This window comes from Oratosquilla oratoria, chromosome 16 (assembly GCF_046742065.1).
Source record: "Oratosquilla oratoria isolate Oo_2021 chromosome 16, ASM4674206v1, whole genome shotgun sequence".
Classification (NCBI taxonomy): domain Eukaryota; kingdom Metazoa; phylum Arthropoda; class Malacostraca; order Stomatopoda; family Squillidae; genus Oratosquilla; species Oratosquilla oratoria.
The window spans coordinates 64,065,801-64,081,089 of record NC_134792.1 but is presented as its reverse complement, the minus strand read 5'-3'; the positions used below and the strand labels follow the sequence as shown (position 1 = coordinate 64,081,089).

General features: G+C 42.7%; 1 protein-coding gene across 1 annotated transcript; it reads left to right on the top strand.

The window, feature by feature from the left end:
• Positions 1–14,250, top strand: LOC143034084 (uncharacterized). The gene is made up of 5 exons (XM_076200008.1): positions 1–2,796; positions 5,865–6,009; positions 9,678–9,927; positions 12,541–12,655; positions 13,351–14,250. Exons 1-5 carry the CDS (start codon positions 2,644–2,646, stop codon positions 13,705–13,707), a joined length of 1,020 nt encoding a protein of 339 aa, XP_076056123.1. The 5' UTR covers positions 1–2,643; the 3' UTR covers positions 13,708–14,250.
• Positions 14,251–15,289: the final 1,039 nt, after the last annotated feature.

The following is a 15,289-nucleotide window of genomic DNA, read 5'->3' as shown; positions in this document are numbered from 1 at the left end:
GAGTACCATGCAGAACCGCCCAAAACAACATGAAAAAACATCTGACGGCTAAAGAACGACGTAACAAAGATGATGCAGTTAACAGTGACAGCAGCTGCAGTTCAGGTGCAGGAAAACCATTTAAGTGACCGACATGTAAAACGCATAGGCCCGCGCGCACACACACACACGTACGCACACACAAACACACACACGGCGGTCCTGGTTCGAATCCCGCCCAGGGCTTAAATAATTTCAGTATCGCTGCGCTGCGAGTCGTTACTCCAACTTTCTTGGGCGGGGAGTTGGGTGTGTGTGCGTGTAAGGTCACAGCATTACCCATAGATCGGTCATATATGAGCTCTGGGCTCTCTTCCGAGAGAGAAATAGCTGTCGATCACGAATCCAACACGTGATCCAAGACCATGGTGAATCACTCACACACACACTAGTATCACTTGTATCCACACAGAGCGAAGGATAGAAACAAGATCGAGAGAATACAACCAAACTGGTTTGAAACCTGGCAGGTAAACTATATGAGAAGAGACTAAAAGCACTGGGTCTAACAACGTTGAAAGGTCGAAGAGAATGAGGTGATATGGTAACACTACATTGACAGAAAAGAGCTCTTGATTAAGAATAGGATGTATTTAAGAAGTCGTGAGGACAAATTGAGAAAGAACAAATCTTTAAAGGATGTGAAGAAATACAATTTTCCATACAGATACATAAATACCCGGAATAGCTTAGGTGACAGACCAAGCTTGAACAATACACGAATTCAGATATATAATAATTGGAAAATAAGGATACAGCCCAAGTTAAAAACATGCATGAATTTGAAGCGAGGTATGATCAATTGGAGAGTAAGAGACGCTTCCACGAGCGTTAAAAAACGATATTGCCTAAAAGACACGGAAGTGCAACTTTTATAGACGCGTAGATTTGTTGAATAAGTCGTATCGAGATATAATCTAGTCCCACAACATAAATGAATGAAAGGCAAAGTTTGGTGAGTGGAAACACATATGCAGATCCCCATGAGCACAGCTCTAATTCAGTACATTACAACTAGGTAAATACAAGGTCTTTCAGGTGACCCCCATCAAACAGTAGGAAGCAGTCCAGGGGAGGCAGGTGTGGAGACGGGAGGGGACGGGGGGCGGTGGAGTTGGCGACGAGAGGCCAGGGAACCGAGGGCAGTACCGTGAGCTCAAAAATAATAATAAGAAGCGTTGTGTTAGTCGGCCTGCAACCGACCACAGAGAGTGTCGTCAACCGCGTTACCTTCTTCAACTGTCTGCAAAGGAAACGGCTGCTCAACCTGAAAGCCTCCATGGCGCTCATCAGGACCACAGTGCTGTTCTATTCGAGCCGGTGGCGTTCTACACTTGCTCAGTCACTGACGCATCATAATTCGGTTCCTGTTCGTGTTATGACAGTGTATAGTGCCATTTACGTGGTCAAATGGTTTGACAAACCTAATTTGTCAAGAAGTTTGAAGAGGTGTCAGACGGTCAAATCAAACGATCCAACCTCAGTGTGACTCGTGCAGTTGTCAAGCAAAGATGCCTCTCGACTAAGATATAATTGCTATTGGTGTACCGGTGGCGTTAAGGAAAAAGGAAAGTTCAAAGTGGACAAAGAATAGGATGTTGAAAAGAGACCAAAATTCACATATCAACTTGTTTGTCGATTGAAAGTTAGTGCCAGATGACTGGCGTAATGAGACTGAACGAGACAGCATATTTATAATCTGTTGCGGTGTGTCTCTCCGTTCATTAAGTATGGTTGTGCCTAACTATTCTATTAGCATATTCCTTCCATTTCATCTTCCATAAAGCTGGATGTTCTCCACATTTGTGGATAAATTCCAGTGATACATCACTCTCCTGCCTCTTTCCATTATATTCTTCCATATCCATACTTCAACGGGAGAATTAATTATTATGTCCACTTCGAGGTGTGAATAGTTACTGAGGTTTGATGTTAAACCGTCGTTCTCGCTATCAAAATGCTTGTCGATGACGTCATGTCGCTTGCAGGCCGCCCACAAAACTCTGGGTCAGATAGACTTATTTCGAACCGTTTGAAAACCAAATACCCCATTCACATGATCAAACATCACTTCAAACACGTAGTTAACAAACCGTTTGACCGTGTAAAGGGCCCTTAAGGAGTCTGTTGTTGCTGGCATTTTGTTTCTTCGGTGACACTTAATATTAAGTAACCTATATATTCATGGCATAGAATGAGCACCACCTGTCCCAAATATATTTCACACATACACGTGCGCACGTAAGAACGCACGCGCGCACACACACGCATATACACTGACCCTGTTTGGGACCCACTCCAGTTTTGCGAAAACTGTGACCTACGATACCCATACAAAATCTGTGTGCAATTACCAGCATTTTATTCTAAACGTCTTCTTCCAGAAACAAATCTCCGTGAGATCAGAACACTCATTTTTAATCAATAAACAAAAGAAATAAGAGACTTGGAAATGAAGCTGTGGCGATGTGAAATGCCAATTTCTCAAACAGAAAACCAGTCCCTGAAATGAATGTGCTTTATTGTTAGATTCGCCAACAACAAACCATAAACCATTTCTTCGAGATAATTTCTGAACGAACTTGAAGCCCGAGTCGTCAGACAATGACTCGAAGACAGACAGAAGACATGTTGGTGAGGCTTGAGAGTTTCATTCGAATTTGCTGCGACATCAACGGATTCCGACGCGGGCAAGCGTCGTCTGAGCCAATCCTCCACAGGGACGTCGACGAGGAGTTAATCAACAATCACAGAACGGTAATTACCACTTCTGAGAAGTAGGAGTGACTTGAATCTTAAAGAAAAGGCTTAGTCTAAGAATCATTACAACGATCAGTGTAATGGGATATAGGGCCTATGTATAATCCTACATTGGCAATAAATTACAAAAGTAACAGTAATGATGTTATCAGCACTAAGATTACTATTACTAATTATAAAAGCAATTATAGTTATAATGACAATTACTATTGAATACATGATTACTATTATTAATTATAATAGAATTATAATCATAATAATTATAATGGAAACAATAATAATGTGAGCAAGAATATAATAATGGCAGCTCTACTACTATAAAACTGCCACTGTTGTTACTACTAATAATAATGTTATCATTTTTACTACTAAGACCCTGCCCCACTTACAAGGGAGATGGTTGAGTCGAAGCATCTTATACAACCTTCACCCATCCCGCATTCATTTGTTGTCCCTTCTTTAATAATAGCAATTATAATAATAACAACAACAGTAGTAATGATAATAATAAAGCTAATGATGATAGATATATTAATAACTATAATAGTAATAGTGATAATAATATAACAATGATAATAACAATAGTAATGATGATGATTATCTATATATCGAGAGCTTTTTCCCCCTACCATCTCAGCTCCTCATGGATGACGGGTCATCCCTGCATCCGCCAACTGCCCAGGGTCAAACGCAATGCAGTACGATAATAACAATTATGATAATACAAACATACATAACATACAAAACATGCATGAAGCAAGAGGTCATTTCCCCTTATAAGGGGGGATGTCCGAGTCAAAGTACATACCCACCCTTCACTCATCCCACATCCACCCAACAGCTATTTATTGTCCCTTTTATTTAGCTCCTTGTAGATGAAAAGTCAAGAGGCAATGCAACAAAACATCTGAAACTGGTTTATACCCCCACTTCGATAAATAACGACCCTCCCTTCATCCTATCGGGAATTTCCAGAGCAGACAAGAGGAAAATCCCTTTGGCCAACATTATTTCCTCGTCCATTCAGTCACGGCTCACGCCTATCGCTTGCCCTCTCCTTTCCCTGCTTGACAGACATTCCTCTTGTACCCGAGGTCGCTTTCACCCCGTCTATCCCCTTCATTATCGGTCCTCCTTTCAAGTTCACTCCATCCACCTCTGCCTTCCACACACTTTCTGCTGGTCTTTCTTCACTCATTCTTTTCATATGCCCAAACCTTCAACTGTATTCTTTGGTGAACCTTATCTGAGAGTTCCTTCCACTCTTGCTCTCTACCTCACCTCATTTCTCGTTATAATCATCCTTGCAACCCCCACGATACTTCTTAAACATTTTATTTCAAACATGTTTAGACTTTTTTCTTTGTGCATCCTTTAAGTCCCAAGCCTCCGCCCTATATAGTGTCCCGGGCACAATCACACCTTGCATATTCTTACACACACACACACACACACACACACACACACACACACACACACACACACACACACACACACACACACACACACACACACACACACACTTCTCTTCCTGGAGGGAGATAGCTGTCAATCACAAGTCCAACACGTGATCCAACACACACACACACACACACACACACACACAAACACACACACACACACACACACACACACACACTATATATATATATATATATATATATATATATATACATATATATGTGTGTGTGCGTATATATATATATATATATATATATATATATATACATATATATATATATATATATATATATACACATTTACACTGAATGGTTCCCAGTGATCAATTATCTTTTTTTTAACCACAAATCACTTTTAATTCCATGCCATCGCAGTCGAGACTGAAGAATCGCTCGATGGAGGCATTCGTTGGAAATTGAAACGTGGACGAGCCGAGAATTCGAACACAGCTAACCCGTAACAAAGTTACAGTGACTTAAACCAATGCGCTATCAAGAAAGATAGCGCATTGGTTTAAGTCACTGTAACTTTGTTACGGGTTAGCTGTGTTCGAATCCTCGGCTCGCCCACGTTTCAATTTCCAACGAATGCCTCCATCGAGCGATTCTTCAGTCTCGACTGCGATGGCATGGAATTAAAAGTGATTTGTGGTTGGAAAAAAAATATATATATATATATATATATATAAAATATGCGTGTGTGTGTGTGTGTGTGTGTGTGTGTGTGTGTGTGTGTGTGTGTGTGTGTGTGTGTGTATGTGAATATTCAAAAGTGTTTGAGATGATATGTCTGAGAAGTATGGTAAGGGTTACTAGGTTGAATAGAGTGAGAAACGAGGAGGTGAGGAGGACAGTGGTAGTGGAAAAGGAGATTGCGAATGGGTTGATGAAAGATTGATTATTGAGATGGTTTGGACACAGAAAGAATGAGTGATGAAAGATTATTAAAAGAGGTGTGGGAGGCAGAGGTGGATGGAGTGAATCTGAGGGGACGACCGAGGATGAGATGGATGGATGGGGTGAAGGGGGTGTTGAGCAAGAGGGAGAAGACAGGAATGAGTGGAAGTGTGTATAGATGATACTGTTATGCAAGGAAGGGACGTGCGGGTAAAGTGTGATTATGTGTAAATTATATTTTGACACAGCCCGAAGGGAGTTCTCCCCGTCTTCTCTTTTTCTACCTTAGGTGACGGAGAGGGGTGGACGCGGATTAAGTGAAGTTGCCTTACTGTGGATATGCTGTGTCATGTTGCATTGTTTCTGACTCATGGCAGTGGGCGGGATACAGTGATGATCCGTCGTCCATGAGGAGCTAAGATGAGAGGAGGGGGGGGGGAGAAGGGTGGTGGGTGGGAGTGGGTACGTGCCTCTAACTTGGCTACCTCCCTTATAAGGGGAAAAATCTTTGTATAATATATATATATATATATATATATATATATATATATACATATATATATGTGTGTGTGTATGTATGACGATAGAGGGAAATGATCATTATATACACATATATATGTAAGCAAAGATAGATATAAGGCTGTGAGCGGGGGTAGGGACATGACACAAAGAATGCTCTTGTTGTCTACTTGCTTTCCTTTTCTTTAGGTGGAGTATTCCCGATTTACCATCCTGCCGACCATCTCTGTGGTGCCCGCCTGGGAAGGAAAGGAAGAACACAGTCGATTCAACCTCAGAAAACATGTCAGCGACGGTTTAACAACGCATGTCTGGCCCTACCAGTTCGCTGATGGTAGGTCACATTCGTTTTGAATTGCCGTGTTACTTAAACCAGGAAGGATGTGCGCCTACCAGCAGTGGACTCGCAACTGCGAAGGAGGGTGTGTTGGGGTGGGGGGGGGCGATCCCAGAAAGTTCTCTCCAGCGTCGAAGGGAGGTCCATCACCTGCTCGTTATACAAACGCTTGACAATATCCTCTCCTTTGCCCAGAGGCCGGTACCTAGTCTCTGGAACAGGCCCAAGATCACTCACGCTTTCACTTTCTGCAATTATTTATTTATTTTTTTATACAAGAAAAGCAGTCATACTGCCTGGTGCTATCCCACGTGAGAAATTACTAAATTCGTTTTGAATGAAACAAGGGAGAACCTGCTAACTTGGATCAATATTTGGTTGAACAACTGTAAACAGCGAGCTTGTGTTTATGACAAAAGTTTCAGTTGAAGAGATGCTACGAGTGGATTTTGTAGGGTATTATTAGTTCCACTTTTGGTCATAGCATACATCAGTTACATAGATTAGGAACTTAAATCTACTGTGTCCAAGTTTGTTGCACAGGAAAGGAACCATTAAGGTTGCGGCTGTGAAGGGGGACTGTTAGGGGTGTATGGAGAAGTGGGAAGTAGCCTAGGCACAATAATGTGGGACTGGTAATACCATTCATAGTATATAAGATCTGGTACACATAGTGGTCAGCGGATGTGATCATTGTTTGAGAGTGTAAAAATGTAGGCTGGTCTGTGTTACAGAGTAGTAGGTATAAAGTTGTTAATAAGGATGATATTAGTTAGCCTCGTGGAGTTGTGGTGGTGTCCACCCAAAGGGAGTCGTCTATTGAAGTCTTCTCGTAGAAAAATGGGGTGAGTAGTTGGACAAGGAAGTCTAACAGCGTTTCTGATGTTATGTATTTTGATGAGGGAGCCTACAGAGAACAAATAGCTATTGGGTGATGTAGAAATTTGACTGCAGTGACTTGAGCGGGTGTGTGCAATGTACGTGGAAGGCAGACGAGGATTGTTGTACCTCCTCGTTTGGGAGATGCGTGGATGGGGTGTGTGCGTTTGTCTAATTGTGTTTCTTGTAAAAAGATGCAGTCAAATTTTCATTGTTAGAGAAGGATACACACACACACACACACACACACACACACACACACCCACTACGGAGGTCCACACGAGTCCAACACGTGATCCAAAGACCAAGTGAATACACATCTTTACATGTGCACACCTCGTGGCACTGTGGTTAGAGTTCTCGCCTGCTACTTCGGTGATCCGAGTTCGACTCCCCCCCCAGGACTGACATAATTTCAGTATCGCTGTGCTGTGGGGTATCTCTGCCTCTCGTGGGCGAGTTGGGTGAGTGTGTGCGTGTAAGGTTACAGTGTTACCCATAGATCGGTCATACGAGCCCTGAGCTCTCATCCGGGAGGTTAATAACTGTCGATCACGAGTTCAACACGTGATCCAGACAATGGCGAGTCACACACACACACACACACACACATATATATATATATATATATATATATATATATATATAATATATATATATATGTGTGTGTGTGTGTGTGTGTGTGTGTGTGTGTGTGTGTGTATTCCAATTTGGGATGAATCCTCAGGAATTCCATTGTATGATGAAAGTGCATTGTAAATGTACAAGTGGAAGCTGATGTAGGTCTTGTTGGTTGCTGCAGTCGGGAGTTCTTTCGTGTAGAGTTATGATCAGGGTTGTCTCGACTTCCACAGACCAACTGACGTCACATTTCCATAGTCGTTGTAACTCATGTGAAACGAGAAAGCTCGGTGTATGCGTGGAGTTAGCGCGCAGACAAACCCGCAATTAATCTTCTGTTTTACAGATGTCGCTAGCAGGAGGAAAGCGCCCTACTATATAGACTTGTGTTAACCGCACACGTAAATAAAGGCGCGCGCCAGAGGAGGCCACGACAGTGTTGCCACTGTGATCGATGCCAGTTCCCATAAATGAGTGAGATTTTCACCAAAATTCCCATAAGGAAATCTGGATTTCCACATTTCCCCCACAAAAAAGAAGGCATTATTGTATACACAAATAAGTTCATTGCAAGATATAATTTACTCCCAAATTATCCCATGTAAGCAATTTTCTCCCACAAATTTGTGGAAAATTCCCACTAAATGGCATCGGTGACCACGATTGCATTAATTGTATGTCCGTGATCAACATTCTACCTATCCTTCGCTCCTGCCCTCATTTTCACATTCTTCCTCTCGCTTTCATATGATGGTTCAAGTCATAACTGTAATAGTTATAAATAAATGCACACTTTTCGTATATGGTGTGATTTGTACTGGCTGTTTTTGTTTCCAATACCTCGGGCTCGATGACGCAGTGGTACCACGCTCGACCACTAATTCAGCGCGGGCGCGCGCGCGTGTGTGTGTGTGTGCGTTTGTGTTTGAGGCCAGAACATTACCCACAGATCAGGTTATATGCAATATCTTAGCTCTCATTGGGAGGATAATAGCTGTCGGTCACGAGGCCAACACGTGATCCATGACTACAGTGAATCAGTTTCTCATCAAATCATCCATCCAATCCAATCCATCCATCCAATCATCCATCTCATCCACTCTTCATTCACATCTATCTCTTGCTCACTCCCTTCCCTGCTCGACAGACATTACCTTTACACCCAAAGCCGACTTCACCCCATCTATCCATCCCATTTTCAGTCCCCTTCAAGTTCACTCCATCCACCCCTGCCTTCCACACTATTTTAGCTAATTATTATCCACTCATTCTTTCCACATCTCCAAACCATCCCAATATTCTTTAATTAACCCTATCTGCCAGCACTCTATCAAAACCCGCTCTCTGACTCACTTCCTCAATTCTCTGTCCATCCTCGTAATCCGAATTATACTTTTTAAACACTTCATCTCGAAGACATTTAGGCTCAAGACGAGGAAGGGAGTAATCTAGGCCACGGAGTACGTCCATCAGGTGTTGTTTTCATTCCGTAGTCCTGGTAGAGAAGACAATGGGCTTCCAGTCTTCACCAGTGCCGACCGTTGAGATTTCGTTTGAGTAAAAACGACTTCAGTTACAATACCTTGGTTTTCAAATCTCCCAACATCAAATTAACTTTCCGTCATATAGAATAAAGCTGAATAATGAACTAAGATAATGTAAACATATACGAATGTTAGACATATTGTTGAAATGTTTTTAAAGAAGTCTAGATTTCTGTAAGCGAAGGCATGTTCTAATTATTCAAATGGAGGTTGGAGGTAGGATGTGGAAGGTGATAAAGCATGAAAGGTGAAACGTTTGGGAATAATAAAAAATCCAACTGTTTTCTGTGCTTACTTCACCACCCTCCCACCCGTCTTTCTCCCATACCAGATTGTGTTCAGTAATAATATCTCACAAGTATTACAGCAAAGATAAGCAAGTATATATTCAACACACGTAGCAGAATTTAAATGCATGATAAGGTATAACAACAGGAAAATTGATTTAAAATGTGAAAGTCCTAGCAATGTTGACTTGATAATTTTCTCGTTCTTTTAATCTTTATTCTGTTTCCAACAGTGTTTAGCATGTGTCTACTATTTGTAAGTTATCTGCTGCGCATTTAAAATTTCTCTAGTTTCACTTAAATACTCGCTAGCTTTATGCACACGCATGTCTAGATTTCAGGTATTCTTATGATGAAACGACTGCAGAAGTTCCGCGTCTGCGTGACGTCATCGTCCCGACTTCTCCGACGCGTCTGCCGCCCCCGACCATATCGTGGCAGCAACAGCAGAGAGGGGAGTCAGAATTGGAAGGTGGGGTGGCGCACGCTGTGGACGATGTCTCGAAAGGTTTCCTGGACGCTTTTTCCTCCCTGATGAAGGCAAGGAAAGTTGGGGAGAACTCTGAAAATATCCCGTCCTTAAGGTGAATATTAACATGTTAATCACAAATTTTAAAGAAGTTTTGTAGAATCACATTGTAGCTTCCCTGGGAGTGACCAATATTTGTCTTGAAAAATCCCTCATTGTCTGCCTACCAGCCACCATCATCAGTCATAGTTCAGAGTAACGTTAGCGAAACATGGTGTTTCTTACTGCACAAAGCATTTCATATGACCTATAGTAATAATACCTCACTTTTATTTTGTGCTTACGCTCGTGTCGTGGTGTATGCGGGTTATGTTGTAGGGTCTCGATCAAGTGGCAGTACACCTTTCTGCTTAATGACAATGATAATGATATTCTTGGAGTACTCCTCTCTCTAATACAATTTTTGTTTAATTGGATAGCCGCCGACGTTCTGTGTAGCTGATCGTTCAAAATTGTGACTTTTTTTCCTCGTTGTTCAATATGGAACAAGTTCCAATATTCATCTGAATATCGGTATCTGCGGATTTCGAGGTATCTTACCTCCTCTTCAGCTGGGTTGGAATAATAAATATTCAAATAAACTGAGTTTATATATTCATAAATTGTATGACCTCACCTAGTGTGGCTTGTGGTCGTTTTTTGTTTTGTTTTTGTTTTTAGGGAAGTAGTAATTGATTCAGCTGTGTATTTAAAGGTGATCTGAATTTTTCTATGAAAACAAAGCATCTTATGTTATTTGTAGTCTGTGGTAATCATTTGTTCGGTAAATGATGGAAGTATTGTTTCTCAAATCTGCTGCTCATGTTACGCTGTGTAGTGAGCACACTCGGTGAGGTCACTCAACTTATGAACATATCAACTCAAATTATTAGGATATTTACTATTCACACCCCATATTTATATATAATATCCTGTTGAATGTACACCCGCACAGAGGCGACAAACCTCCCTGCGTAGCATACACACACAAGCATACCGCAAGCAAAAATACGACTACACGCGCAAACATCTACTGAAATTAATTTAATTTATAACTTTCTCACCTACTGCATCTTCTCATTTCAGGTTATCTACCACTTAAAGTCTCTCCGTTTTTCTGTCTATCCCTACGACTTAGCCTTCGACTCCCTTTCTAACTTTGTTGGTGTCTTATTATATCCCTAGAAAGCTCTTTCACAAATATCGACGTCAGCCTCCAACTCAAAGTCTCCTGAGCCACGACACCACGTAATAAATACCCCTAAAAGGCGCCCGGTGGCAATAGCAGTCTTTCATAAACAACTATCTTTTCATTTTCATGCAAATGTCTCTTTCCCTCCCACAAATATCGATCCCGCTCGAGTGGGTGGTCTTTCCTGGGAAGTCCATAGTCCATAGTCCAATCCCACCCAGCTGAAGAAGAGATAAGAGACTTCGAAGTCTGCAGATAACCCAGGTGTATATTGGATACTTCTGTTCCACACTGAACAATGAGGAAAAAGTTGTCCACAATTTTGAGTGATCAACTACACAGATCATCAGAACGTCAGCAGCTATTAAATTTAACAATAATGATAATAACGATAATTATAATAATATTAATAATAATAATAATAATAATTAATAATAATATTAATTATGATAATAGTAGTAGTAGTTGTAGTAGTAGTAGTAGTAGTAGTACTCTCACCACAACTCTGCCTTTACAGCTTATGTCCCAGCTGATGTAGGTTGTCGATTTTATTCAGCTTAAGCAGGACGTCGTGCTGAAGCCCTAGTTCATGTGATACTCAACTTCTTTGCTGTGGTGATGGTGACACCTTAAGGGGTTATCACACTGGGCTATTTTTCCTCCAACCTCCGATTAATCGGTGGTACCGCCTACCTCCAGAATCTTTTCCGCCGTAAAATCTCTATGGCAAACTTTTGTTTTCTCAATAAAAATATATAGAATCGTTTGATATGCTGGAGGAAAAATATTTTCCTCCGGCATATCAGATTCCTTCCTGAAAGCTGCGAGCTGCAAGTCTATTCCAACAGTCGGAGGAAAACTAGCCCTGTGTGTTAATGTCTTTAAACATAGTTCTCACTAACACTGGACGATCCGATTCGACGGAATCTCGTGGACTCGGGACCAAAAATGGGCCTCAGTCGATCTACCGTTCCCCTTTGGCAGAACTTCTCCTCTCAGCTAAAATAAAACAGCCTTTAGTAGGAAGACTGACCTAATCGGAGGGAAGATTAATTCTTCCAGTGCATGATTTTTTCTTTCTCGCGTGGTGAGAGAGTTTTGTTAAGCTTTGGAAAGCACCTCCTAGGAGGAGTGAAGGAGAGAACTCCCTCGCTCCTGAAGGGAGAGGGGCACCACAATGTCGAGTGTCTGCGGCAACGGCCCGGCAGTCCGACACAAAGTGTCCCCCTGTGCAAGAGATGTCTGGGAATCCAGCCACCTGAGGCTCCAACGTCCCGACCGGCGTTGAAATCCCTGAGATTGCCACGCGGGGGACGAATGGTTTTCATCGCGAAAGCGTCTTCAGATACTCTGAGTCCCCCCCGTCTCCCACACTCCTGAATAGAATTCTTCCCGCGGCAGCATAGGTAAAGAGAAAGAAGAGAAGCATTTCAGAAATGCAACAACACGAGCACATGTGTTATCTAAATCTCAGCGTTGTTCCCATTTTCTCTTCAGGCAGGAAGAAGTGAGAGGAGGAGAGGCGGTAGTGGGCGGAGCACCTCCCCATGTGCAGGAAGGAGGAGCTCTGGTTACCTTGCAGCAGTCAGAGGGTCTGTCTCCCGTTCTTCAGGTGAGTGAGTCATGACTTCATCTTCCTGCAGGGACGCGCTCTCCGCTGACCAGCATCGTCCGGCGTCAGAACAAACTCACTTTAACCGCTCGTCACTGGGAGCTTTGGTTCAAATCGCTGGATTTTATTCTTCAGAATGATAAGGGGGAGAATGCGCGATGAAAATTGAATTATGGTTAAAGGTGTACATCGTGTACTTACAAGATCACTTCAGACCAGGTCACACTGATCATCAAAAGACTGCACGGTCTCCTTCACACTGGTCTATTTTTCCTCTGTTGAAGCAGATTTGCAGCTTTCAGGAAAGAATATGATGTGCTGGAGGAAGATAGATTTCCTCCAGCATATCAAATGTCATTCTATGTATATTGTTTGAGAAAACAAAATAGTTTGTCATAGTGATTTTAAGGGAGAAAAAGTTCTGGATGTTGGCGGTACCGCCGATGAATCGGAGGTTGAAGGAAAAATAGCCCAGTGTGATAACGCCATTAGTCTCGAAGTCGCCGTGAATTATTGCGTCATGCGTTCTTCAGTTCCTACATCTATCTATCGCAGGTGACCTTGACTTTGTTCCGGTACTGCTGTGTAGGTCCTTTAGTCTGTAGAGAAAGGTACGTCTATACTGATTCACATCGTCGCTAAATTTCGATATCAATCGAGTTTACAACTTTAAATTTATTTTCATTATGTTACAGGCTTGTATTGGTCTTGGCGTGTTAGTCGTCGTCATGGTAATCCTGTTCCATCTCCACCATTTCCGGCGAGACTGCATGGTGGAACGTCGGGTTCTCGGTCGCCGATCTCGATTGCGTCGCTGCGATCGCAGAACCCACCACCCAAGCGGTGGCAGCGGTCGCGGGGCAGCAGCAGCAGCAGCAACGAAAAAGGAAAACGAAGACGTCGAAAGCAAAGTGTCGGAAGAGGAGATCGTCGAGGAGAGCGATAGTTCCGCTGATAACAGTGTGAGGCAGGAAGGGGCAAAGCCCAAGAGAGAGAGAAGCACAGTCGACCGGATATATGTGGAGGCTGTGGTTGACGACGTGACGCTTTGAGGCCCCACGAACTGAAGGCGGCTGCGTGCGTGGCCTAAACACTGCTGAAACCCTCAAATGAATCCTCTCACTTGGCAGAAGCAGATGCAACAGCAGTGAAATATACAAGAACATTTGTGTAGTGCTGGCTTTTTCAGGGTGTTGGACCTGTCAGTGAATTAGGTGTTGTACTGCTAGACCAGTGCAAACCTTGTTTAGCTCTTATATGTTAAAAAAAGAATTAAGAAGCTCGAATCTTCAGATACATTGTTGCCGTATTCATACATACATATACTAAGGGTTTTCCCCTTACAAGGGAGGTAGCCAAAGTCAAAGGCATACAACCACTCCCACCCATTTCATCCCCACATACTCCACTCTCATTCCCCACCCCTCCTTCCCACCTCTAATAAACATTTCACATTCTTGGAAGTGGCAAATGTTACTTCCAAAATGTAATATCTCTTCGGTGTAGCGAGGTCCTCTGCGTGTTTCATTTCTGGTCAAGTTCCATGCAAACAAGTCAACCAGACCAAGGGCAGCTGTCAGTTCATTTTTTTTTTTTTTTTTTTTTTTTTTTGAAAGAAGACTAACGGTATGAGGTCGCGAGGAGGCGTGCAACATGCAGAATAAACACTCATTATTGTTTGCTGACTGCCTCAACACTTCATGAAGCAAGACTGACGGCTCAGCCACGTCTGTCACCTGGGCCTCCTCCTCCTCCTACTCGTGCTGTTCCGTGCTACTTTAAGCAATGCTTTCAACAACCAACGCACCATCTCAACGCGACCCTGCCATAACCCTCTCCTTTGAACGGGCTTACCATGTACTGTGACCCTGATTGAACGGGGTATTTTTTATAACAAACTCCTCCTTACTCCTTTCCTCCCCCTCTTACAAACGGGGTCACTACAGGATCACAACTGTGAAGATCCTCATGACCTGACCTGACCTGGCGGAGCGATGCGATGATACAAAGTGGTCTTTGAGTGGGACCCTAAATGAATGCATGGAAAATGGATGGATGGGTGGATATATACATATATGTATGTACGTACGTATGTATGTATGTGTGTATACATATATGTACATGAATCGTGATCCCTTTGCGGATCCTTCCTTTCCCTCCAACTGCTTGGCATGCACGGGTCGGTGACGTCGTCCCTGACCGTCATTAGAAGGAAGGAAGGAGAGAGGGGGAAGGAAGGAGGGAAGGGGAAGGAAAGAAGGTGGGAGGGAGAAGGAAGGAAGGGAAGTTCGCAAGTGGCTGGAAATGTCGTTTCTCGTGGCTGTGACTTTGGTCTTTTTGCCTGCCTCTGCGGGTCTTGATTCTGGATGCTACTAAACGATTATATTTAGATGGGGAGAAACAGACTAACGACAAAACGGAGGTTTCAATAGATCGATATATCATTCTGAAAAAACCATACCGTGTGAACGCGTCTAGCAGCAGTCGGAATAATGAAATAGATAAGAAAAGGGGTGTGTCTTAGTACTCAGAGGATGATGACGATATGGTTGGCAATAAACAAACTCGTGATTGCTTACAACAGTTCAATTCAGTACAGTTCAGATGGTGGTCGGAAAGGCAAGACCTTTTCAT